This window comes from Nicotiana tabacum, chromosome 10 (assembly GCF_000715075.1).
Source record: "Nicotiana tabacum cultivar K326 chromosome 10, ASM71507v2, whole genome shotgun sequence".
NCBI classification, from domain to species: domain Eukaryota; kingdom Viridiplantae; phylum Streptophyta; class Magnoliopsida; order Solanales; family Solanaceae; genus Nicotiana; species Nicotiana tabacum.
This window is the reverse complement of record NC_134089.1, coordinates 117,825,096-117,852,320: the sequence shown is the minus strand read 5'-3', so window position 1 is coordinate 117,852,320 and position 27,225 is coordinate 117,825,096. Positions and strand designations below refer to the sequence as shown.

Sequence of the window (27,225 nt, the reverse complement as noted above, 5' to 3'; positions counted from 1 at the left end):
CTCTTTTGTATTTATTTTCTGTATAGATGATTTTGTATATTCAACTAGTTGCTCATACACTTGTGACACCGGATTTTGGGAATACTCTAGTAGACACTTTATGATTTTGAGTATTAGATTAACTGTATTTACTCTTTCCTTAGTTTAAGCTTTACTTTTCTATAAATTCCTACTAATCATTCTCTTAATAAATAAAAAAATCAAATACTTTGAAATTATTAAAAAGAACAAATACATGGCTAATTCATCATTGGCTTATCTAGCAGCGACGTTGGGCGCCATCACGGCCTATAGGGGAAATTGGGTCGTGACAATTATCATTCTCTTCTATTATTAATCTTAATTACATAGTTCTTGCTATATTGCTTTTATTTCATAACAGTCTTCATATTCTACATTTCTTCTCTTTTATGCATCTTCCCAACTAGGAAACCATGGCTCGGAATACAATAGCGTTGGATTCCGGATCTGAAAAAGCAAGGAAGAAAAGACGCCTCGAAGTCAAAGAACATCGTTCTCACTTGTCCTTGCTGAGCCTTAATCGATAAAAATATTGTCTGATCATCCAATCACAGAATCCTTCCATCACATGTAAAGTGTTTTAAGGTGATTTTGAAACGATATCTAAACTCAATATTTCAGTGTTCAGAAAATAAACCAGTACGCACTTGTTAAAGTAGTATAGAATACTATGAATTTTTCAAGTTCTAGTTTCAGAAGACAATAAGAGTATTTTGTCATCAAATTTTACAGTTTTGACTGTCAAATTCAAGTTAGCACAACTAGTTTGGGACAAAAGGGAGCAGATATCAAGTAGGGGGGATTGTAGGAATTGAAAGAAGAGCCACAAAACTGCATCATAAGAAGATGAATATCCCGAGCAAATCTTTTCATAAAACAAATAGTGGTGGAAAATCTACACTGCCATTGAGTGACTGGTACACTGGCCCGTACAAGTGCAAAATAACTGATAAAGTGTGCCCAGTTGCCGCCCGATCTGGCAGACTGAATATAAATACAACTTTAGCAATTTGCCTGTTGCATAGAACAAATTAACTTTTTAGATAATATGGAGAACTAACAATTCTGTCCATAATTAGGTACCTAGACTCATGCATTTTCCAGTTCAAGTTATCTCAAGGGCTGATGCAAGTGAGCTGAAAATTAAGGACTGCTCGAAAACAAAGTCCCGCAAAGGGAAGTATGATATCTTGAATTCATGATTAAATTACAATCAAAAGAAGGTGACTCACTTAAAATCATATCCAAAGAGAAAAAAACAGATAAGATGGAAGTTGCCTCAAGTAACTTACAAGTACGAGAAACCACGCAAATTTAGGGAAGAACATAATACAACGAAGCAAAAGACTTGTACATGCAACACAACTAGTTGGCATTAACTCTTAATAATGTTAGTACGCTTACTTACATTAGATGTTCCTTGCTTGCCATGGGTTTTCTAAAGCCATTTGAAAAAAGCGAACGATACTATATTGAGAAAGCAATGAGGGAACTTAATAAAGGAATGATGCACCTAGTAAGCTGGCAAGCTGTGAAGAAGAGCAAAAACAGGTGGGATGGGAATCAAAAATCTTGAACTCTATAACAAGAGCCTTTTATACAAATGGCAATGGAGATTGAAGAATAGAGAGGAACTCTGGCAGGAGGTAATTATAATTAAATATGGTAAAAAGTATTGTTGGTGCCAGTGCTTATGCCCGATAAAAGTTGCAGTGTGGAAGCAAATCTGTAAACTGGGAGGGGGTTATATCAGCAAAATATGAAATTGTAGGTGGATAATGAAAAGAGTACTAAGTTCTGGAGAGATGGAGGGCCGATATAGGAAACTTGGAGGATGAGTTACCTGTTTGAAGGAAAGAAGCAACATATTTCTTTTGTCAAGTATAGATGTTCACAATATTTACACTTTTGGTGTAAGGGCAATATGCTGGAAAAACTCAGCATACAGTAGTTTTACCAGAGAACTTACACTTTTCCTATTGTACTTTTATAGTACCTTCTTGGCACTAAATGTTGATAGAATTACCTTAGCTTATCAGAAAAAAAATTGAACAAAATAACTTAGCCCCTTATATGGGTCTTTTTACCACAGTTGCTGACAATGTTTTCCTTGAGGAAACCATTATAGAATGTTTAAGACAGTCAATACTCACAATTACTTCGTCAAGGAAAGCATTTTGTATTTTACCAAATAAAACCTAAAAATCTGAACATTTTTTTTTATTATTAGAAGCAAAAGAGATCCACTACGAAACCACAAATAAAGAGCAAGGAAAAAACTAGTCTCAGAATGTTGCTGAATTACTTAATAATCAAGAAGTCAGCATATAAAAGTGCTCATTTGGATTAATTTGAATAAAATCTCACCCAAAATCTCATGCTCAAGTGTCGGGCATTAACTCATTTAGACATTGGTTGTAACCTGGAAATAAAGAAGAGCGTTAGAATATAAATGATAATGCACGGGTACTAAAAAGTAGCAAGAAGAGTTTATACCAGTGAATGGGGAATATAAAAGCATCTACACCATAATTCATACATCATACATACTGAAAACATCAACTATTGTAAGGATATAAATCAAAATTGGACCTAAAGAACTTATGAGGTGGAAACAAATCTTTGTACAACGTTCAGTCAGTCAACACCAAGAAAAAAACATTTATCACACAACTCGACATAAAAATTTGTTACCTAAATCCAAAGTGAAACCTTATACAGCACTTTGGGACTAAAGGTTATTTTCAGCACACAAAATAAAAACACGGCAGAGTGGAACTCTTTAACTAGTCAACTTTGATACACCGACAGAGTGCACGAATAAGTGGTTGTAGAAAAATTTGCAAGCAGACTTTAAGCCCCAAGTACTTCAATGACTGTTAAAGTCGAAAACCAGAACCCCGGATAAGTTTGTAAAAGTAAAAGGCACATGGAAACTGCTAAAATAAATGCCTGCCTTACAATCTAAGTTAAATTTACCACATCTGACTACATATAAACAAAACCAATATCCTTTTGGCCAATAGACAGAGTATACTTGTAATCTTTTAATAACAAACATATCCTACTAGTTTGTCAGACATTACCCACCCCCACCCCCACCCCCACCCCCCACCCACCCCAAATAAAATATTACGTGAAAGACGACTCACACATAAGACAGCAACCGTTGCATGCCCTCTAGGATCCATGAAACAAGAAGGAACTAACTTAGCGAAATTTAACATAAATGATAAAACCAATGATGTACCCTGTAATATCGACAAGCAGTACTAGAAAGTTCTGGGAAGCTTTTTAAGTGATCCTCATTAGAAAAAAATGCTTACCCACTTTTAGACGTAACAGACAACCAACAAAACAAATGAACCTTTATATTCGATAAAGTGACTTCATCATCTTTCACAACAAAAGAAAACTTGCTTTCCCATTTTCTGGAATCAGTAAAAACAAATGAAATTTTTTATTTCCCATTGCATTCAGGAATCAGGAGAAACCAGATATTTTTTCTCCAGAGGTTTCACATGCTTTTGAATCTGATAAAAGATAGCTCTAATAGTGCAATGTAATAAAGAGAGGTAAAATTACTTTTCTTTAAAAGTGAATACGAGGCTAAAGTTCAAGGAACTATACATCAAAAACTTAACTCGCAGAAATTTCCATACAACTATCTAGCTTAGATAAACCAGACATTAAAAAAACCAATCAGACAGCTAAAACTTTTCTCACACGTAGCAATGCAGCAACTACACTAAAAATAATCTCAGTAAGAAAAATTATTTCTCCAAAAAATCATTCAGGATAAAATTTCAAAGCTAATCCTGTGTTCCATTTTAAAGTACCACAAAGTAGCAAAGCCCAGCCTACATGAACTAGTTTATCTGGGTCCTTGAGCTCGCTGCACATCATAACCACCCCAAGCACCAGGTGCATGTCCATATTGAGAATAACCTTCAGCACCACCCTGCACCTAAAATACAAAATAAACTAAACTTAGGGGGAAAAAGTACTAAAAGGAAAAATGCTTCAGATGACAAAGAGCAAAAGATTCTATCCTTCTGCGCACTTTTTCATCCCATCAACACCAAATGCACAATAGAGAATAACTTACAGGATGAGCAGGGTTCATAGGGTTCACTCCGTAACTAGCAGGATAGTAATTTGCTGCATAACCAGGTTCAGGATTCCCATAATTTGCATTGTACCCTGCACCTGCAGAAATAAAGATGAATTTCATGAAACATGTAGAGTACCAATATGCCAATTCGTCCAATAAATTTGAGAAAGACTAAAGCAGCAACAGCGAGAACATAAGCTTAACTTAGTAATTTCAATGTTAGATGTGTGTGTATTAAAACCAAATTAAACGGGCACCAATTGGAGCAATCATATCATATTAAGCTCTCAGGGATGTGAACCTCCAATAAAAATCTTTCAAAACCATTTCCCACTATTTTCTTATAACTAGAAATTAAACAACATTTCTGGAGCAACTTTAATACACTTGAAAGAAGATTGAAGGGACTCAAACCTCCGATAAAATTTAATGAATTCTACTGTCCACTACAGGTAAACATTCTTAGAAATGACCTAATAGGAACGAATAAATCAAACAAACAATAAGTTGACTAAATGAACCATAGAGCAAGTTAATACATTAAAACAAAAGCACTATTCCTTCACGCTTAAGAGTGCTCTCCAGGTCTTATTTTGCATTACTACCAAGCAAATACAGTTCCCTGAGAACCACAAGTTTTCTTGACAAAGCATCGAGGAAAATTTGCGCTTGTCAAAAGCAGATCTTTTGAAGAGCTTTTTCATGTCTGTATTTCACATTCCTATGATTTCTGGGGGGAAATATTACCTGGATTCCCAACAGCTGCTGCTGCTCGAGCTCTTTTTTCTGCATTAGCAACCTCAGCTCGAAGTTTTTCAAGCTCTCGAGCCATCGTCAGTAATTTTTTCTCCATAACCTGACCATGCTCATAGTTTTCTGCATATCCCTTCTTCTCGTTCTCAATGGCTGCCCTATAAGCCAAGAGTACAGTAAGAAACTATCAATTTGGAAATATTCCACATAGAGTAAATTCACTCTAAAAGCAAAAGTACCTTGCTCGCTGCAGCTCTTGTTTTAGGCCTTCAATTTCAGCTTTTATTGCTGGAGTTTGCTGTATATCTGCAGTCATTCTGGTAAAATCCTGGGTCATCCTTTGCACCTCTACAGTAAGCTCTTGTCTGGCAGCAGTAAACTCCTTGATATCCGAGCGTACACGCATGAGCTCAGACCTCATACCATCCACTGCTTGGAGATCCATTTCCATCTTAGCAGCCTTTTCATATAGTTCTCTCATTTGCACATCACTTTCCATGCGCAAAGAACGGGCATAATGATCAGTCCGCTGAAGTTCATATTGAGCAGCTTCTAATTCCTGCCTTAGTGCTACATGAGTTGCAGCTAAGCGCTGGTTATCAACTAATAATCCTTGAATCTCATCATGCTGAGTAGCCAGGTGTTCCTCAAGAACAGCAGGGTGAGGAGGCATCGATCGCGAGCCCATTCCAAACTGAGACTCTCTCATTTCTTCAAGCAATGCAGGATGAGGCAGTGGTACGCGACCCATAGCAAATGGGGCTTCATGAACTGGTGGAGGCAGTCCACCATGAGGACCACCTTTCATTGGAAGTGGAGGCCCGCGGCTTCGACCAGACATCTTATTTGTTTTACCTTGTCTTGCTTATGAAGAGATCAAAGATGCTCGTTAGAAGAAGGAGACCAATTCAAGCCGAAACATAATGAGAAAACAAGATGATTAACTTATAGAAACCGTGAAGGGATGAGGGGGAGGGGTGGCCAGGGAGGTAGTATATGACTTTCATCCCCACCTCAAGCCGTGGTCATAAAAATGCACAGCGAGGGAGAGAATAGGAATTGAGAAACGAAAGGAAATACTCCCCTAGCAGGAGCAGATTTATATAGAGCCAAGGGGGCTTCAGCTAAATCCTATGCTAATAGGGCAAAAATTAATTCTTTGGCCAATATAGTCACAAAATGAGTGTTGCATAGATGCGGATGCTAAGATGGATGTGCGATCGTTAGATAAGATTGAAAATGACCACATTCGCCAGAAGGTGCAAGTAGCACGCACTGAGGATAAATGAGATAAGGTAGCTTGAGATGATTTGGTCATGTCCTGCGTCGACCATCAGATGCACCAGTCCGTTGGTGTGAAACTTTGATAAATCAAGGTGTAAAAAAGGGGGAAAAGGTAGACCTAAAATCAAATGTAGACCTACAATTTCTTGGTATCAATGCAAACTTAGTTAAAGATGGGACATAATGGAAGTAAAAGATCTGTATATGTGATATCTATTAAGGGGAATATGATTTAGTCTTGTTGTTGTTGTTAAGTATATATATTTAAGTTATATATATTTAACTCAATTTCCACTTTAATTTTTATTTGGTATGATAATGTGGTTTGAGCTTGAATGAAGAATTGAGGACCATATATCCGACCGCAACTTATTTGGGACTTAGCCGTAGTAGTTGATATAGACTATTGAATCCGTAGAATTCTAGTGTTATGGCAAAGGAGTTCAAAAATTGCTTTAGGTCATAGGTTTACACCCCAAGTGTGACATTCTAAGTATTTTTTTAATCCCCTTGCATAAATTCATGGCTCTGCCATTGCCCCTGAGCAATTGATAAAATTTTCCAACAAACTCAAATGTCCTAATAAAAACTACATTAAAAAAAAAAAAAGAGGAAAAAAAAGTGCAGTTCGATATTTCAATCTGAACAAGAATCATGAAACATGCTTCAAATATTTAAGCGCATAGATATAGTTCAAATAGGTAAACACTGAGCTCTTCAATCGAAAACCCATGAAATCTGTCTGGAGGCTAATTATACGATATTAAACTGAACCCTAGAACAAGAACAGCTACAAAATTTGGTGAAAATAGACAATAAAAAGAAATAAAGGACCAGATTAGGAACATGTAAGGAGATTGAAACACCAACCTTGATGCTCAGGTTGCTGTTAGGACAGGAGAAGTGGTGCCCAGCTGCTGCGGAGGAATAGAATGGCGAAAGCCCTTCTTCTGTAAAAAGAACTGTATTCGAACCCGGTTTTGCCTATTTTACATTAGGTGGTCTTAGTTTTATTTTGTTTTGGGAAAGGGGCAAATTTGTCCTCAAATATCCCAAATTTAGCAAATTTTCCCTTATTTAATACCTTATCACCCCTAAACTTATCACGAATTATTAATTACAACCTTAAATGATCTTAATTACCCCTCAACTAGGCCTTTTGAGAGCCATTACCCCATAGACGCGGATGTGGCAAATTGTGTGGTACACTCGCCTGCCACGTGAATTTTCTGCATATGTGACATTTTTTGAAAAATAAAATATGTTTTTACCTTTTTAAGTATGTTACTTTTTTAGATAATTTTTTTCGAATACAATTTATAATAAAACTTGGATAGAACTACATTATTTAGACTAAATTTTTTTATTTGGCTAAATATAATAAAGTTTTAATTAATTATTTTTTGAATTTGACCTGAAAATAAAGATTTATAAAATTGAAATAAATAGTCAAGGCATCTAAGAAGTTATAAAAATACATAATTTGAAATTAATTATTTTGACTATAATTTTTTATATAGCTCTAAGTTATGGTGCTTTAAAAATATATTTTTTAATAGATTTTACCTGAAAAAAGTAAAAATACACAGTTGAAATAAATAATCATTGTATCAAAAGAAGAAATAAAAAGAGTGTACAATAGCAAAAAATAACTTACTCTATGGATACAATTTTAGAGCAATAAAAAAAAGGGCATCTCGGTGCACTAAGCTCCCGCTATGCGCGGGGTCCGAGGAAGGGCCGAACCATAAGGGTCTATTGTACGCAGCCTTACCCTGCATTTCTGCAATAAGTATTTTTTAAAGCAATAAGTATGTTAGAAATAATAAGTTATTTCTTGCAATTGTTCACTCTTTTTATTTCTTCTTTTGATGCAATGACTATTTATTTTAACTGTGTATTTTTACTTTTTCAGATAAAATATGTAAAAAGTATATTTTTAGAGCACCATAATTTAGAGCTATATAAAAGATTATAGCCAAAATAATTAATTTCAAACTATGTATTTTTATAACTTTTTAGATGCCTTGACTATTTATTTCAATTGTATAAATCTTTATTTTAAGGTCAAATTCAAAAAAAGATTAACTAAAATTTTATTATTTTTAGCCAAATAAATTTTTTTATCCTAAATAATATAGTTCTATCCAAGTTTTATTATAAATTGTATTCGAAAAAAATTATCTAAAAAAGTAACATACTTAAAAATATAAAAATATATTTTATTTTCAAAAAAAATGCCACATATACAGAAAAATGTACGTGTGGCAGGCGAGTGCACCCACACAATTTGTCACATCAGCGTCCAAGGGGGTAATGACTCTCAAAAGACCTAGTTGAGGGGGGTAATTAAGACCACGAATAGTTTAAGGCTGTAACTAATAATCCGTGACAAGTTTAGGGGGGTGATTAGGTATTTTGGCACATTTAAACTGTAGATAAATCTAATAATATTACCCGTCGTTAGGAATTTTCTTTTTTGTTCCAATCTGAGGTAATTCCGACATTATTTTCTTAAAAGATAGACGCTAGTCCACTTATTTCATACTAGAGCTATGATAAATGAGAAGGGCAAATACTATATGATTTACTAACGTTATAAATGAACCAAAAGTGTAACTATAGGAATAAGTTTGGACTTTTTTCCTTTTGTTTATAATTTGGCCCCTGAAAGTTCATAATTGAGGTAGGATCTTATTTTTATATATGATAGTACAAATGAATTTTACATTATCATTTCAGTTTAATCTGTTCTAAAATATTGTTTGTCTTATTTGCTAAGTTACTATTTTCAAATATTATTAATTGATACTTTACTTACATTTTAATGACTTGATATTTTTTAAAATATATATCCAGGCCCAGCATATAAAAGTTAGTATTATATACACCAAATATATATTACGATTCTTCTTTCAGCAATGTTTAAGCGAAGTGACATTTGACGTAGAGAATTATGCTTAAGTAGTCTGTTCGAAGTTTGGGTGGTAAAACAAAAGATGAAATCCAGGGCTGATCTAAGTCTATGTGAAGTTTGGGAAGGAGTAAAAGTAATTGAATGTTCAAAACTTGTGAAAAAATTTTCAATGCATGTAAGTGAGACAGCAAGGGTGATACCCACAGTTGTAACAATTATAGATGTATTAAATTACTGAGTCATACCGTGAAAGTTTAGGAGAGGATGGTTGAAGTGAGGGTGAGGAGGATGGTGATAATAGGCTAGATTCATGTAATTTGGCGACTGTTTATGCCCCAACTTGACTATATTTCACTGTTATAGGATAGTTAAATGATGATAAATTGACTTTAATTGTGAATTTCATGTTTTGCAGGAGCGAGTTGCGTGTATGAGGACTTAGAACTATGTTTGGAGCTAAATTGAAGCAAGGGAAGCCCCTTGGAGCTGATTATGTTGAAAGAAGAGAGAAAGAAGGGTTGAAATGCTGACCCAGACTAGCGCGACCGCGCTAGCCCAGGAGTTCAAGGCAAAATGTTAGGCCATATGCGCGGTCAGTAGCGCGCCCATTAGTGCGACCGCGCTAGTCCAGTTCGGAAAATAGAATTTAGGGGTAAACTTGGAAGTTCGGGGTGATTCAACTTAACCTATAAAAAGTTCAGCTCGCCCAAAGGAAGATTATCAAGGTTTTTATAGCTTAGTTGAAGGCAAGGAGAAGCAAGAGGCAAGGAGGATAATTCAACATCGAGTTCTTCTTTTCTTCCTTTTGTATTTTACCATTTGTGATGAATTTGGCTTTTGTTATGATGAACACTAGTATGAGTAGCTAAATATTTAGTCTAAGGTTTTGATGGAACCTATTGAAGGATGAACTTTTTGTTATGTTAATAAAGTTTGTCCGGTTTAATCTCTATTTGTTCAACTACGTTCTTGTTATAATTAATTGATAGGATCCTCAATTAGCTGTGCCTATTTAGTATGTATTACTCGGGAGAGAGTGCATATTTAGGTAATTGTTGAACAACATCACTCCCAGAGTATATGAGGGATCAATAACCGAGGGTTTAAAGGCGGGATTAGGGATAACGAAGCCTTGGGTGCAATCTAAAGTGAGATGTATTAAAAGCCAGCTAGCGTAACTAGGGAGAGTGCGCCTAGTAAATTGTCGTAATTACTCGGGAGAGATTTACGGTAATAAGAGTGCTCATGATCGGTAGAGACGATTAGGCAAATCTATATGAAACATAACTGGAAGGGATTCCATCAATAGGGAAAATCGCAACCTTAGATCCTTCTCTTAATTGTTTACAACTTAATCATAGTTAGTCTTTATTTACTTAATTGCAGTCCACCATAGTTAGTAAAAAAATATCCTCAATTGTTATTCAAAACGTTTGGGAAGTTGATTACGTAGAATTTAGTGAGTCTGACAAGAGTAATTGATAGGTTAATTCCTTGTGGGTTCGACTCTGGGCGAAATACTCAGATTATATTTGCAACGTCCGCTTGTCCTTTTTATAAGGCATAGTTGGGCGTGATCAGATGGTATCTATATCCGACAACCAGTTCGGGTTCATGTCGGGTCGTTCTACTACGGAAGCTATACATCTTATTAGGAGGGTGGTGGAACAGTACAGGGAGAGGGGGAAGGATCTGCACATGATATTTATTGATCTGGAGAAAGCGTATGATAAGGTTCCTAAAGAGGTTCTCTAGAGATGCTTGGAGGCTAAAAGTGTGTCGGTTGCTTATATTAGGGTAATTAAGGACATGTATGATGGGGCTAAGACTCAGGTTAGGACAGTAAGAGACAACTCAGCTCTGATTGATGAGACGCGAGCCGGTGTTAATAAGAGGCTTGAGGTTTGGAGATAGACCCTCGAGTCTAAGGGTTTCAAGATGAGCATGACTATGTCGCAATACCTAGAGTGCAAGTTCAGTGCTGAGCCGAGGGAAGCGGACGTGGATGTGAGGCTTGAATCACAGGTCATCCCAAGTAGAGGCAGTTTCAAGTACCTTGGATAAGTTATACAGGGGGAGGGGAGATCGACGAGGATGTCACATATCGTATTGAGATGGGGTGGATGAAGTGGAGGTTAACATCTGGATTCTTATGTGACAAGAGAGTTCCACCGATACTCAAAAGTAAATTTTATAGAGCGGTGGTTAGACCGGCCATGATGTAGACGTGCGGGCGCACTAGGATGGATAAAATTAGGAATGATGATATTCGGGAGAAGGTGGGTGTGGTTTCCATTGATGAAAAGATGCGGGAAGCGAGACTCAGATGGTTTGAGCACGTACAGATGAGAAGCCCAAATGCTCCGGTAAGGAGAAACAGCTAGATTTGGAAGGTAAAAAGCGGCCTAAGAAGTATTAAGGAGAGGTGATGTCACAACCCATTTTCTGAATAAGCGTGACCGACACTCAGGCGCTAAAGTTGACCGACGAACCATTTGTGCTTATCAAAACTATTATAACCTCAAATTTTATATGCAACAAGGCAATACTTTAAACAAATACTTTTAATTAATTTAAATATCTAAAATAAACCAACTCCAAAACTTTATTCGTCGTAACTACTGAAATATTGCAAAGTTATTATCAAAAATACCTGAATCTTAACCTATCAACTATGTCTATGAAGCCTCTACTGATAAACTGACGCACTGCTTAGGATATGAGATTTCGCTAATTCTTCAAGTAAACAAAGAAATAACTAAATAAAGATAACTAAAAGGAATATTCCATGAACAAAAGCGGAGCTCAACAATAGCACTGGAAGAGTCGGAAGTCCTAACCTGTAGCCTACTCGCCTGCAAAATCGGTTCCTATGGTGTACCGCAGACCAACGTAGGTTCCCAAAAAAAACGTTATTACCATCCATTGTACTCAGTGAGTCTCAACGAGCCCCTACTAAAGCAGAGAATGAGACATAATAAAATATACACTTCAAGCAAGATTCTAAATGTATGAAAACATAAAGCTTCTAAAAAAAATTCTAAAACAATTGCATAACAACAGTTTATGAATATTCTAAAAGAAATTCTTTCTTTTTCTTTCTTATCAAAAAAAAGATACTTCACTTTATGCTTCGGGAGTTCCAACTATCTTGACTTATTTTTGTCTTAGTCACTGTATGATCGACACGAGTTCGATCCCGATATGATCGAATAGGCCCAATCTACGATGTGTCACTCACTTCATAATTCTCAACGGTCATGTATCATACCTTAGCCTGGCTAGGCAAATTCTCAGCAACGAGACCCTCGACTCATGTGCTCCTACTTTGGCACAAGTAGTTTCATGAAGTCAACACCTTGATCAGGACCCTCGGCCTAGACGATGACCCCTTCTCAGAATAGAGGATACTCCCAAAAATCTTTTCTTTCTAAAACTTCTTCTTGTGACTTTTCAAGTTTAAATCGTGTTTGAAAGTGATATATAAATAATCATAATAATATTCTTGAGTGTATACATAACATAAGCATGAAATAAAATTACTCAAAGTATTTTTAAAAGTTCTCTCTAACTCTTGAATCTTTAACATGTAGGATCATGTAATAAAGCATAAAAATATGAAGAACAGATGCTTATACTTCTCGAGTAAAATATATAAGCTTTAACTAGAATATACTTAGTCAACATGTACTCACTCGTTCCAATTAAGTATATGTTGACTCTTTAAAGCATTCAATCGAACACTTTGTGGGCATGTTTTTGTGAGTAGAACCACTTTAATAAAGGGTTATATCCACTCACCTCAATTTCTCTTTTCAAGCAACAATATAAGTTTCAATTCTTGTAATCAACTCAACGATCAAATACTACAATAATAAGTCACAATAAGTATCCAACTTTCCCAAAGCATTAATCTTTAATCAACTCTAAGAACTTCAGGTTCAACTTCTAAATTTCTAAGTTTTGGGGTGAGATCTTGTTCTAACAATTCTTTATCTCTAACAACCTTAACCCATTATAGCAATCCAATAAAAGTGAAAAATTTATCTTGTAACACCAAAAACCTAACTCGTACTTGATGGGTGTTCTTGAGATTTTCTAAAACTTTCTTATGAATTCACCTCATTAGGATGTTAGATTCTAGTGTACAATAATGTTATAACTTACAATTTCATAAAAAGAATTACCTCGGCCGTGGCCTAAACAAGGTCCCGCGGAATAGCTCTCACAATGACCTACACACTGCCTTGTTCTTGCTCCTTAAAAATTTATTTTCTGTTGTTGTTTTGAATATCTACACGCTGCCTTCTTTTCCAGCCCTTGACCTCTCGTTCTATTCCTCTTTTTTTCTTGCAACAGACCTTTCTATGGGGTTTAGGCCCAATTCTTAAGTGTTTTACTCTTTTTTTTTTACTTAACAAATATTTAATAATACTCATTTTTAATAATTAATAATACCAAGATTATTGATATTCCCCTATTTGTATATCTAATTATTTATAAATAGAGAAGTAACTCAAAAGTCAATCATAAGAGTTTAAATCCCTAATAGAAGTATAATTTTTTATGCACTCAAGGCAAGATTAAAAAAATTAATTCTATATTGGGCGTGTCTTGAAACTTTTATAGATTTGAGAAATATTACAGGTGATCAGGTAGGACATGGTAAGGCTTCAGATTTTCGAGGAAGTGTCATTGATAGGAAGTTGTGGAGGTCGAGTATTAGGGTTGTAGGTTAGGAGGTAGTTGAGTCTTTTCCTACTTCGTACCTTTGCGAGGCTAGTCTGATAGGATTTTTGTTTTAGACTGCTAGTGATTAATGTTGTGTCTTACTACTCTTTCGTTTTCCATAGTGTCGGGTCTATTTAATGGCTATCGCTTTTGATTTTTATCTGATTTTTGGTCTTTATGATGTTGTTATTATTTCTATGGTATCTGTTGGTGGTACTGATATTGTCTCTTTTCATCTTCTTAAAACGAGGATCTTTCGGAAACAACCTCTCTACTCCCTCGAAGTAGGGATAAGGTCTACGTACACACTACCCTCCTCGTACCTCATTAGTGGGATTTTACTACCTGTCGTCGTTGTTGTTTTAAGTGAGACGGAGTGATATAACTCCTATACGCCAAAATAATGTAAATGACAGACCTTATACAGAAATCATGTGTTTATTAAAATTAATTATTTTTTCAATATGTTAGCATTATATATTGCCATTGTAAGCGACGTTATAGTCATATTCGTCTTGCAATAGAAAGTTATTTTTTTTTTTCAGAAAAAAATCAAGTTAGTCTATATGTACTTCTAAAATCAATGATGAAAATATATAAGATGTTAAATCGTTATAAAAGCAGCAAAAGAGTTACTGAGGGAACATTATGAATTGAAAATTAAAAGACCAATTTATATTTTAAAGCTAATTGGACATTGTAATAGTTAGGAAATTTAAATAATCGAAAAAAAAAACAAATATCTAAACATAATAGAATAATTTATGTGCAAGAATGTACAAATTTTCATGCTAAAATATTATGTTTATCTCTTAAAAATTGACACTGATGATGTATTTAGAGTTTAACTCATCCTCAGTTAAGATTCAAAAGAATCAACTCGATCCTCAATTATATATGAAAGTAGGGGTGTTCATGGTTCGGTTTGGATTGGTTTTTTCCTAAAAAGAAACCAAACCAAGTAAGTCAGTTCTTCAAATATTGGTTATGTCACGACCCTAAACCCGGACCCGGTCGTGATGGCGCCTCTCGCGAAGACAAGGCCAGCCGACACTTACCCATTTCAGTTTTAAGCAATTAAACAATACGAATTAAGTCTAAAACGTAATAAATAATCCAAAAATAAGCAGTTAATAGTACAGTTTGCGGAAAATAAACCCAACACAGCCCGATACCGGGGTGTCACTAGTCATGAACATCTATCATTATACTACAAGTCTGAAATATCTACAAAGCTTTTTTACAGAATAACTGAATGAGAAGGAAATGAGATAGAGGGGGAGAAACACGGGACTGCGGAAGCCAAGCAACTACCTCGTGAACTTCGAAGTCTGCCGGGAGCTCTCAACTCTCACTAGCAGGATCAGCAACGCCTGAATCTGCACACGGGGCGCAGGGAGTAAAGTGAGTACTCCAACTCAATGAGCAATAATCATAAATAAAGACTGAGAAATATGAAATCACGTAAGGCACATTATAGGCTATAATGAAGCAGTAAAAGCGAGTAAAAATAGTGAATCAGTAAGGATATGTAAAAATCATTTTAGTTCAACTTAAACTTCATGAAATGCCTTTTCAACAATTTAGCAGATAAATGACAGGCAAATAAGAAAGATGAACATACATAAAGGTGCGCCCCTCGGGCACAATGTCAACAAATCCGCCCCTCGGGCAATATCTCAGAATAATACCAGCCCCTCGGGCTATATCTCACATCACTATGGGTACCCGCATTCACTGGGGGTGTGCAGACTCCTGGAGGGCCCCCTTACGGCCCAAGCGCAATATCAAGCCATCTCGTGGCATCATCACTAGGCTCTCGGCCTCATATCAACAAGCCACCTCGTGGCGTACAAAACTCAGGTCCTCGGCCTCATAATCATAATCAGTGTATCACTGTTGCGGCGTGCAGCCCGACCCAAAAGTATCCTCACAACACAGGCCCTCGGCCTTACTCAGTCAAAAGCACACAAGACACTCGGGCAACAGTAAAACATGATGCTCAGCCCAAAATATTATTTGAAAAATCATTTAGTATGTTAAAACAGAGTAAACATGGCTGAGTTATGAAAATAGTATATTATAGCATGACTCAGTACAAGTATAAATTCAAAACAGTGAGGAAATATCAATAAAAATCCCCTAATGATTCAAATAGTTGGCACGAGGCCCAAATATGGCATTCAGCCCAGAACATGATGATAGCAAATAGTTTTCAGTCAAATACACGGTAAAATAGTCATTCGGGACGGACTAAGTCACAATCCCCAATAGTGCACGACCACACGCTCGTCATCAAGCGTGTGCATCACCTCAATATAGCACAACGATGTGCAATCCGGGGTTTTATACCCTCAAGACATCATTTACAATCATTACTCACCTCGATCCGGTCCAAACTCTAGCCCGCGATGCCTTTGCCCTCACGAATCGACCTCCGGAGGCTCCAAATCTAGGTACAATCAGTACATAACCATTAAAATATGCTAAGGGAACAAAGCCCACTTGAAAATATCCAATTTACATCAAAAATCCGAAATTGCTCAAACTCGGCCCCCGGGCCCACATCTCGGATTCCGATAAAATTTACATCAATAGGTTTCTTATCTCCCCACGAGTTCATACATATCAAAAGTACCAAAATCCGACCACAAACGACCCCTCAAATCTCAAATCCTAGGTCTCCAATTACAAGCCCTAGTTCTTCAATACTAGGCTTAAATTCCATGATTAATTAGGTAGAATTCACACAAGAATCGAGTATTGAGTTCAAAAATCTTACCTCCAGGTGTTATCTCTTGAATCCCTCTTCAAATCCTCTCAAAAAGCTCCAAAATCTCCCAAAAATAGTGAAAGTTAGCCCCAAAATCGCGGACAATGACTATTTAAACATTCTGTCTAGGCATCAAAAACCTTCTTCGTAAACGTGGTCAAAGCCTCGCGTTCGCGAAGCACAAAAATCCGTTGACCAAAAATTCCCCTTACGCGAACGTGACCTCCAGCTCGCGAACGCGAAGCGTCCGCTTTCCAAACCATCGCGAACGCGAAGCACAAAAAGGCTGGGACCCCAGCTGCTCCCACTTACTCTACGCGAACGCGACATAGGCCTCGCGAACGCAGAGAATCAAAACATCCCAACATCGCGAACGTGACACAAAAAATGCGAACGCGAAGGAAAAATTCGTCGCCTCAGAAAAACACCCTTCGCGAACGCGGTTCCCTGACCGCGAACGCGAAGAACAAATCGTCTGCAACACAAAACCAGCAAAACCTACCAAGTCAAAAGTCCAAAATTGATCCGTTTAACCATCTGAAACTCATACGAGGCCCTCGGGACCTCAACCAAATATGCCAACATATCCCATAACCTCATTCAAACTTGTTCCAACCTTCGGAACGCCCAAAACAACATTAAAACACCAAAATCACATCAGATTCAAGCCTAAGAATTTCAAGAACTTCCAAATTCCGCTTTCGATAAAAAAATCTACCAAACCTCGTCCGAATGACCTGAAATTTAGCACACACGTCCCAAATGACACAACAGAACTATTGCAACTTCCAGAATTCCATTCCGACTCCTATATCAAAATCTCACCTATCAACCGAAAAATGCCAAAATCTCAATTTTGCCAATTCAAGCCTAAACCTCCCACGGACTTCCAAAATACATTCCGATCATGCTCCTAAATCCCAAATCACCTAACGGAGCTAACCAAATCATAAAAATTCCGATCCAAGATCATATACCAACAAGTCAAATCTTGGTCAAACTTTTCAAATTTCAAGCTTCAAACTGAGAACTATTCTTCCAAATTCATTCCGATTACCCTGAAAACAATAACCAACAATTTACATAAGTCATAATCCATCACACAGGGCAAGTCATGCCCGAGAACTGGCGAGCAAAGTGCAAAAGCTCAAAATGACCGGTCGGGTCGTTACAGGTGATTTTTTTATTAAAACCAAAACCAAACCAAATTTGATCGGTTTTTAAATTCAAAACCAAAACCAAACCAAACTTAAAAAGTATCAATTTTTTTGGTCGATTTGGTTCAGTCTTTTGGGGTTTTATGAACACCTCTATATAAAAGTACTATCCCTTTCTGCAGTTTTTATTGATGCAAAATCAGTCTTAAGATGGTATGGTACAGAGTTCAAATTCCCATTTTGTTACCAATGACTCGTAAGGGATGAGCATTGGTTGGGTTGATTCGGGTTTTTCAAATATCAAATCAAACCAATTATGTCGTATTTTTAAATCTATAAACTAAACCAAACCAACAAAAGTTGGCCTTTTCAATCTCGAGTTTTTCAATTTTCTCGTATTTTTGGGGGGGTTTCCAGTAAAACCTTCATAGCATAAAACATATAACTTGTGCTCCAAATATTTCTTTGGTCCTTGGAGGATACAACTATACAAGGTGTTGATTCTTAAGCCAACAATCATTCCTTAAGTCCTTGAACTTCTTAAGTTTTCTTAGCACTACTCATTTTCCCAAGGGACTCAAAATTTTGGCTCTCCCTAAATTTTCAAAAATTTCGGCAGAGTTTCCTCTGTAAATTGGACTATCCAAAAAATATCCATGTCACCAATACCACAACTACACCAACCACAACCAAATATACCATAACACGCCATTCATAGGCACCATACACACCTCATAAACTAATTACTCGCACTCCGTCAAGGAGGTACCACAATAACTAACGAAAATCTAAAGCACAATACTTCAACAAAAAAGTAAATCACTTTAATGAATTAAATGTACTCTGACATGGTATTAAATTATTTAATAACTAAATATACTCTGACATAAACTAAATTACTTCAACAACTAAGTATAATCTAGCAAGGAAATAAGCACATGCTAACTTGTATTTAGTAAATAAAATATAAATGCCAAGACAAACCTAGGTTCACATATCTTGTTCCTCAAATAAATAAGGATACTTATTCCTCATATTTTCCTCGACTCCCACGCAGCTTCTTTTGAATCATGATTACTCCACAATACTTTTACCGATGCTATATCTTTTGTTCTCAAATTTCTTACTTGCTTAATTTATATAGGAACCTCTTCATCAGTCGAGCCTTATTTAATTTCAATGGTATTGGCAGGTATTATATGCGACTCATCATGAATGTACTTTCTAAGCATAGACACAATAAAGACAGGATGAACAGAGGACAATTCAATGGGCAATGCTAGTTCATACGCCACTTTTCCCTTCTTTTCTATAATCTCATAAGGCCCGATAAACCTAGGGCCAAGTTTCCCTTTCTTACCGAACCTCATAATTCCTTTCATTAACGAAACTTTCAAAAACACCTTGTCACCAACCATGAACTCTAAGTCACGGTGCCTTTTGTCAGAATAGGACTTTTGATAACTTTGAGCCGCTTCTAGTCTTTCTCTGATAAGCTTGACTTTCTCTAAGGTCTCACAAACAAACTCAAAACCAATTAACGGCACCTCTAGTGGTTCAAACCAACATATTGGAGACCTACATCTTCGCCTATACAACACTTCATAAGGAGCCATACCAATACTGGTCTGATAGCTGTTATTGTAAGCAAATTCTATCAGTGGCAAGTGACCATCCCAATTACATCCAAAATCTATAACATATGCTCGTAACATATCTTCGAGAGTCTGAATGGTCCTTTCTGTCTGACAATCAGTCCGTGGATGGAAAGTGGTGCTCAAATTGACCTTGGTACCTAATCTTTTTTGAAATGCCTACCAAAAATGCACCGTGAATTAAGGGCCTCTGTTAGATATGATTGAAACCGGAGTACCATGCAATCAGACTATTTCTTTGATTGTACAATTGCACATATTGCTCTGTAGAATTTGTCGTCTTTACTGGTAGGAAATAGGTGGACTTTGTGAGTTGGTCTATGATAACGTAAATTGAATCATGCTTACGGTATGTGCGAGGCAAACCTACTACGAAATCCATATTAATCATCTCCCATTTCCACTATGGTATCTCTATATCCTGAGGTAGGCCACCAGGCCTCTGATGCTTGGATTTGACTTGCTGGCAATTCAAATATTTGGCCACATGATCTGCTACTTGCTTTTTCATGCCTTTCCACCAATACAACTCTTTCAAGTCCAAATACATTTTGGTAGCACCTGGGTGGATAAAGTACCTCGAGCTGTGAGCTTCTTCCATTATGGCATTCCTAAGACTATCTACATTAGGCGCACATAACCGATCATTAAACTTCAAAACTCCATAACTTCCTAGAGTGAAAGCAGTGATTTCTTTGTTTCTGACTCCTTCTTTCAACTTCACTAAGTACGAATCTTTGTCTTGCTTAGCCATAACATGCGCAACAATAGAGGATTGCACTAAGGCATAAGCAGTTATACCTACTTCTTCGGCCTCATCCAATCTAATCCTTTCATTGCCAGTTTTTGAATTTCTTGATCCAAAGGTCGCCTTTTGTAATGCAAGATGGGCCAAGACACCCTTTGACTTCCTACTAAGTGCATCTGCTACCACATTAGCTTTGCCTAGGTGATAAAGGATATTGATGTCATAATTCTTCAATAACTTGAGCCACCTTCTCTGTCTCAAATTTAACTCTTTTTGCTTGAAAATGTACTTGAGGCTTTTGTGATCTGTAAATACTTCAGAATGCTCGTCATAAAGGTAGTGATGCCATATCTTTAATGCAAACACCTGTGTTGCAAGCTCCAAGTCGTGTGTGGGGTAGTTCTTCTCAAGATTCTCTAACTGCCTGGAAGCATAAGCAATAACTTTTCCATCTTTCATAAGAACACAACCAAAACTAACTCTGGTGGTATCACAATACACCGTGAACCCACCGAACCTGTCGGAAAGGTTAACACAGGTACAATGGTCAACCTCTTCTTTAACTCTTGAAAACTCTGCTCACAAGCGTCTAACTACTGGAACTTAACTTCTTTCTAAGTCAACTTAGTTAATGGAGCTGCAAGTGAGTAAAATCCCTCTACAAACCTTCTATAGTAGCCCACTAACCCTAAGAAACTCCTGATTTCGGCTGCCGTTGTTGGCCTTGGCCAGTTCTTGACTACTTCTATCTTTTGAGGGTCTACTTTTATGCCTTCACTAGATACCACATGGCTTAAGAATGCCACTGATTGCAACCAGAACTCACATTTTGAAAACTTGGCATAAAGCTCATTCTCCTTCAAGGTCTGCAAGGCTATCTTGAGGTGTTCTGCATGCTCTTCCTTGCCTTTAGAGTATAACGGAGTGTCGTCTATAAACATGATAATAAAGATATTGAGGAATGGCTTGAAAACTCTTCTCATGAGGTCCATGAATGCAGCTCGAGCATTTGTCAATCTGAAGGACATTACTAGAAATTTATAATGCCCGTAACAAGTTCTAAAGGTTGTTTTAGATAGATCCTCTTCTCTGATTCTCAACTGATGGTACCCCGAACTCAAGTCAATATTTGAAAAGTCCTTTGCACCTTGAAGTTGATTAAATAAATCATCAATTCTTGGCAGTGGGTACTTGTTCTTACTGGCAACTTTATTCAACTGCTGATAGTCGACGCACATTCTGAGAGACCCATCTTTCTTCTTGATAAACAGGACCAGGGCACCCTACGGTGAAATACTCAATCTGATGAAGCCCTTGTCAAGAAGGTCTTTCAACTATTCTCTTAACTCATTAAGCTCTACTGGAGCCATCCTATAAGGAGGTGTAGATATGGGCTGAGTGCCTGGCATGAGATCGATGCCAAAGTCTATGATTCTTTCAGGAGGAAGTACGGGAAGGCCATCTAGTAAAACTTCTAGAAATTCTCTAACAACTGGCACAGACTGAAGAGCTGGTGGTTCTGATTCTAGATTAATGATGTGAGCCAAATAGGCGAGACACCCCTTTCCGATCATTTGTTGTGACTTAAGGTAAGAAATAAACTTATCTACAAGAGATGTTGAACTACCCTTCCACTCTAAGACTTCTTCATTTGAAAATTGGAACCTGACTATCTTGGCAAGAGAATGTAACATGGCCTAGAAGGAAGACAACCAATCCATACCCCATGATTACATCGAAATCCACCATTTTTAACTCTATGAGATCGGCCTCAGTGCTGCGACCTTGGACTGAAACTATACAACCTCTATAGACTCTTTTGGATTTTACTGACTCACCAACTGGAGTAGATAGTAGGAATGGCTTACTAAGCTATTCAGGTTCTAGCCCAAGGTTAATTGCAAAGTATGGAGTCACGTACGAAAACGTTGAAGCTGGATCAATTATGGAATAAGCATTATGTGAACAGACTAGAAGTATACCTATAATAACTTCTGCAAATGCCTCTACACTCCAACGATCAAGTGTAGCAAACAAACAGGGTTGCCCCCTCCCTAAGTAACTCGATCTATACCTCTGCTGCTCCATGTCCGGCCTAATTATGAGAAACACGAGCTTGAGGTGGTGCCGTTGTAGTAGCTGAGAACTCGAAGGATGAGTTGATCCCCTACTAAAATTACGTTGCAACATTGGGCAGTTTGCCTTTATATGACCAATGTCTCTGCAATGATAGCAACCGTAGGACCCAAGCCTGCACTGACCCGAATGTTGCCGCTTACATGTACCACAAAGACCTTGCTGTTGTGAATATTGATCAACATGACTCTAGCTATATAAGAATGGTGTCCTAAAATTCTGATTCTGGCGAGACTGGTTTCCATAACTCTGAGTACGTCTGAAGGAAGACCCACCACCTGACTGATGACTGGACTGAGTTGGTGCTAATGACTCCTTACCGAAGGAACCCCCTCCTCATCTGCTGGATGTACTACTAAACCATCCTGTTGTCTGGGCTTTCTTGTTATGCTCTTTTTCTTCTCTCCTTTGTTGTCTATCTTTTTCTAAGTGTTTGGCGAAACCCACAATAGAGGAGAAAGCTGTCATTCCTACCACTGCTGCTGATGTCGTATCCTTAATGTGGTAAGCCAAACCGCCAACAAACCTACGAATATGACCATGTAAGGAGCATGCTTAGCCAAACTTATGACTTCCATGTATTACTCTTGCACACTTTTATTCCCTTGCTTGAGTTGCTCGAACTCTGTAGCCTTAACTTCCTTATCCTCTTCTGGTATAAAATTAGCCATGAAGGCCTCTTCAAATTTTTCTCAAGTAGGTGGACCATCATCTTCATCTCTTTTCTTTTCCCACATCTCAAACCAAACGCCAGCCATATCTCTAAGATGGTAGGCAGCCAGCTCCACAGCTTCATCATCAAATACCTTTATTGCTCGAAGGGCTTTCTTGACACCTCTAGCCACAATATTGGATCTTCATCAATTATAGTACCACAGAATAATGGAGGACTTAGCTTCAAAAATTCATTCACTCTTGAGGACTCAGAACTATTATGTCTATTTGATCAATGTGGAACCTCATTTCTTCTCTCGTTCTGGTTGGCCATGAAGGCTTTAAACATCTCCATAACACTGTTGACCACATTAAAAATATAAGCCACCTATGGGGATATAACTATTTGAGCTGGAACTGCTGTTGGGGGTGGCACTGGATCCTGAGGTACTTGCTCATCATGATCCACCCCTTTTTCATGTTCAACTCAGAGTACTTGAACCCCCTTTGTGAATTTACCTTTCGTTTTTTGAGTTGAAACCTTCTTAGTTCTATCTTGAGCCACAATAGTAGCAATAGTTTCTTGAGTAGCATCCTGAGTGTCAATGTCAGAGTTGTGAGTTTGAGCCACTTTTGCAAGTTTTGAAGAAACGAAAACATTAGATAATTTCATAGAGATAGACTTTACTGCACTATCTAAAGTATGAAAAAAATGAGACCTTTCTAACTGTTGGCAGCCTCCTATTTATAAGTATGGCACGCTTCATACCTACAAAATAAGACTCAACTCACACGGCTTCAAAGACCCCAGGACTCCATAAACCGATGCTCTGATACCAAGTTTGTCACGACTCATTTCCTGAATAAGTCGTGATTAGCACCCCGATCGCTATATTCGACTGAGCGAACCATTTGTGCTTGTCAAAACTATTATAACCTCAAATTTTATATGCAACAAGACAATACTTTAACCAAATACTTTTAATTAATTTAAATATCTAAAATAAACTAACTCCAAAACTTTATTCCTAGTAACTACTGAAATATTACAAAGTTATTATCAAAAGCACCCGAATATTAACCCACCGACTCTGTCTGTGAAGCCTCTACTGAAAAACTGATGCAATATTGAGGACATGAGATTGTCTGGCTAGTTCTCCAAGTAAACAAAAAAATAACTAAATAAAGATGACTAAAAGGAATACTCCACGAACAAAAGCAGAGCTCACCAATAGTACTAGAAGAGAGAGAAGTCCTAACCTATATCCTGCTCGTCTGCAAAAACCGGTTCGTACGTTATACGGCAGGCCAATGTAGGTTCCCAAAAGAGAACGTCAGTACCATCCATTGTGTTCAGTGAGTCACAAAGAGCCCCCACTAAAGCAGAGACTGAGACTTAATAAAATATACACTACAAACAAAGATTCTAAATGCATAGAAACATAAAGCTTCTACGAACAATTCTAAAATAATTACATAACAGCAGTTTATGAATATTCTAAAAGAAATTCTTTTCTTTTTCTTTATTATCAAAAAAAAATACTTCACTTTATGCTTCGGGAGTTCCAGCTATTCTGACTTATTTGTGTCTTAGTCACCATGTGATCGATAGGTGTTCGATCCCAACCTGATCGACTAGGTCCAATCCACGAGGTGCCACTCGCTTCATGATTCTTAGCGCTCATGTATAATACATTAGCCTGGCTAGGCAAATTCTCAGCAACGAGACCCTCGATTTGTGTGCTCCCTACTTTGGCAAAAGTAGTTTCAAGAAGTCAATGCCTTAATCAGGATCCTCAGCTTGGACGATGACCGCTTCTCATAATAGAGGATACTCCCAAAAATCTTTTCTTTCTAAAACTTCTTCTTGTGACTTTTCAAGTTTAAATCTTGTTTGAAAGTGATCTATCAATATTCATAGTAATATTCTTGAGTGTATACATAACATAAGCATGAAATAAAATTACTCAAAGTATTTTTAAAAGTTCTCTCTAATTCTTGAATCTTTAACATATAAGATCATGTAATAAAGCATAAAAATATGAAAAATAGATGCTTATACTTCTCGAGTAAAATATATAAGCTTTAACTAGAATATACTTAGTCAACATGTACTCACTTGTTCCAATTAAGCACACGTTTACTCTTTAAGGCATTTTATCGAATACTTTGTGGGCATATTTTTGTGAGTAGAACCACTTTAGTAAAGGGTTATATCCGCTCACCTCAATTTTTCTTTAAAGCTACAATGTAAGTTTCAATTCTTGTAATCAACTCAACGATCAAATACTACAAAAATAAGTCACAATAAGTATCCAACTTTCCCAAAGTATTAATCTTTTTTCAACTCTAAGAACTTTAGGTTCAACTTCTAAATTTCTAAGTTTGAGGTGAGGTCTTGTTTTAACTATTCTTTACTATCTCTAACAACCTTAAACCGTTATAGCAATCCAATAAAAATGAAGAATTTATCTTGTAACACCAAAAACCTAACTCATACTTGATGGGTGTTATTGAAGTTTTGTAAAACTTTCCTATGAATTCACCCCATTAGTGTGTTAGATTCTAGTGTATAATGATGTTATAGCTTACAATTCCATAAAATGAATTACCTCAGTCATGGCCTAATGAAGGTCTTGCGGAATAGCTCTCACAATGACCTACACGCTGCCTTGTTCTTGCTCCTTGAAAATTTATTTTTTGTTGTTGTTTTGAATATCTACATGATGCCTTCTTTTCCAGCCCTTGACCTCTCATTCTTTTCCTATTTTTTTGTTTCAACAGAACCTTCTACGGGCTTTAGGCCCAATTCTTAAGTGTCTTGCTCTTTTTTTTTTTGACTTAACAAGTATTTAATGATACTCACTTTTAATAATTAATAATATTAAAATTATTAATAGTCCCCCTATTTGTATATCCAATTATTTATAAATAGAGAAGTAACTCAAAAACCGATCATAAGGATTCAAATTCGTAATAGAAGTATAATTTTTTATGCACTCAAGGAAAGATTAAAAAAAATTAATTCTATATTGGGCGTGTGATAAGTAGGATTTTAACATGTTTTATACCCATACTTGCCTGCGCTTTGAGTGTAATTTGCTACAAAATAGTCCCAAAATGCTTACAGATTGCGCTTGATTGCAGGTTTGAGCTATAAAGTGACAAATCGTCAAAGATCGGCTCAAATCGGAGTGAAACCTGCTCAAGTGTCAAAGATCATTAAAGTAAGGACATTCAGAATTTGGTGCGGACCACACCATCATGTCATGCGGCCGCACCATAGGAGTTCAGAGACTGTGAAACTACAAGTCAAATTCATGCGGCCGCGTCCCACTTCATGCGGCCCGCGTCACTCATGCGACCGCACAATCTTGCTATGCAGTCGTGTCCAAGAAGTTCAGAGAGTGTCATATTCCAGAAGCAAACCACGCGTCCGCGTACCACTTCATGCGGCCCGCGTCTCACTCATGCGGCCACACAATCTTGCTATGCGGTCGCGTCCAAGAAGTTCATAGAGTGTCATATTCCAGAAGCAAACCACGCGGTCGTGTCCCACTTCATGCGGCCCGCGTCCCTCTCCATGCGGCCGCACTCTATGGTCACGCGGTCCGCGTCAGTGAAGTTTAGAGAAGCTGTCAAAACCATTCATGCGGCCGCACAACAACTTTGTGCGGTCCGCGCCAGTCTTCATGCGGCCGCATTCCAACTTTGTGCGGTCCGCATCACCATCTTCAGAGAGCAAGATTCAGAGGTCAAGCAACCCAATGCGGCCGCGTGCCAACTTTGTGCGGTCCGCACTAACCCCGCAGGGGCATTTTTGTCCAGTTTTTCCAGCCCACTATAAATAGAACATTTTACCTTTTTTAGGTCAAGTTTTGTACATCTGATAGCTGCTGCACTCGTGAGACTTATGTTTTGGCCTATTTTGGGCATTTATAGCTTGGTTTCATCATAGATTATTGTAGATTAACATTAGTAATTAATTAATATGGTTGTTTCATCTTCTATTTCTTCAGTTTCTTCTTTAATTATGTCTAGCTAAACCCATTAGCTAGGGTTGTGGCTCAACCCTAGTGTGGGTAATTAATGGGTGTTGCTTCTTAATGATAGATTGATATTGGGTGTTTGTTATTTGGGTTAATTTTATGGTTTAATTAAGGATTGATGGTTGCAAACATTGATTCTAGCTTAGTGGGTCTTGACTCTTCTTGAGAAAGAAAGTCTATGACCCCAAAATTGACCCAACAAGGAATTGGGGTGGACCCATGAGAAATGGTAG

At 37.3% G+C, this 27,225-nt stretch overlaps 1 protein-coding gene across 4 annotated transcripts; it reads right to left on the bottom strand.

Annotated features, from left to right (window-relative positions):
* Positions 1-671: 671 nt before the first annotated feature.
* LOC107796708 (protein FLX-like 1) lies at positions 672-7,182 on the bottom strand. Of its 4 annotated transcripts, none has more exons than XM_075223233.1 (7): positions 7,043-7,182; positions 5,128-5,752; positions 4,883-5,046; positions 4,130-4,230; positions 3,861-3,988; positions 2,389-2,443; positions 672-1,035 (listed from the first exon to the last, which is right to left on the bottom strand). In XM_075223233.1, exons 2-5 carry the CDS (start codon positions 5,727-5,729, stop codon positions 3,896-3,898), a joined length of 960 nt encoding a protein of 319 aa, XP_075079334.1. In that variant the 5' UTR covers positions 5,730-5,752; positions 7,043-7,182; the 3' UTR covers positions 672-1,035; positions 2,389-2,443; positions 3,861-3,895. The 4 variants fall into 4 exon arrangements, with proteins under 4 accessions (XP_075079334.1, XP_016474987.1, XP_016474990.1 ...); XM_016619501.2 differs by having other exon boundaries at positions 3,886-3,988; XM_016619504.2 differs by having other exon boundaries at positions 5,128-5,748; positions 7,043-7,168.
* Positions 7,183-27,225: the final 20,043 nt, after the last annotated feature.

Bases quoted from the DNA above. Each gene is read 5' to 3' on its own strand.
- LOC107796708 (XM_075223233.1), bottom strand. From the start codon at position 5,729: ATGTCTGGTCGAAGCCGCGGGCCTCCACTTCCAATGAAAGGTGGTCCT. The intron at 5,047-5,127 runs GTACTTTTGCTT...CTTGGCTTATAG, and splicing joins CAAGAGCTGCAGCGAGCAAG to GGCAGCCATTGAGAACGAGA. The intron at 4,231-4,882 runs GTAATATTTCCC...TTATTTCTGCAG, and splicing joins AGCAGCTGTTGGGAATCCAG to GTGCAGGGTACAATGCAAAT.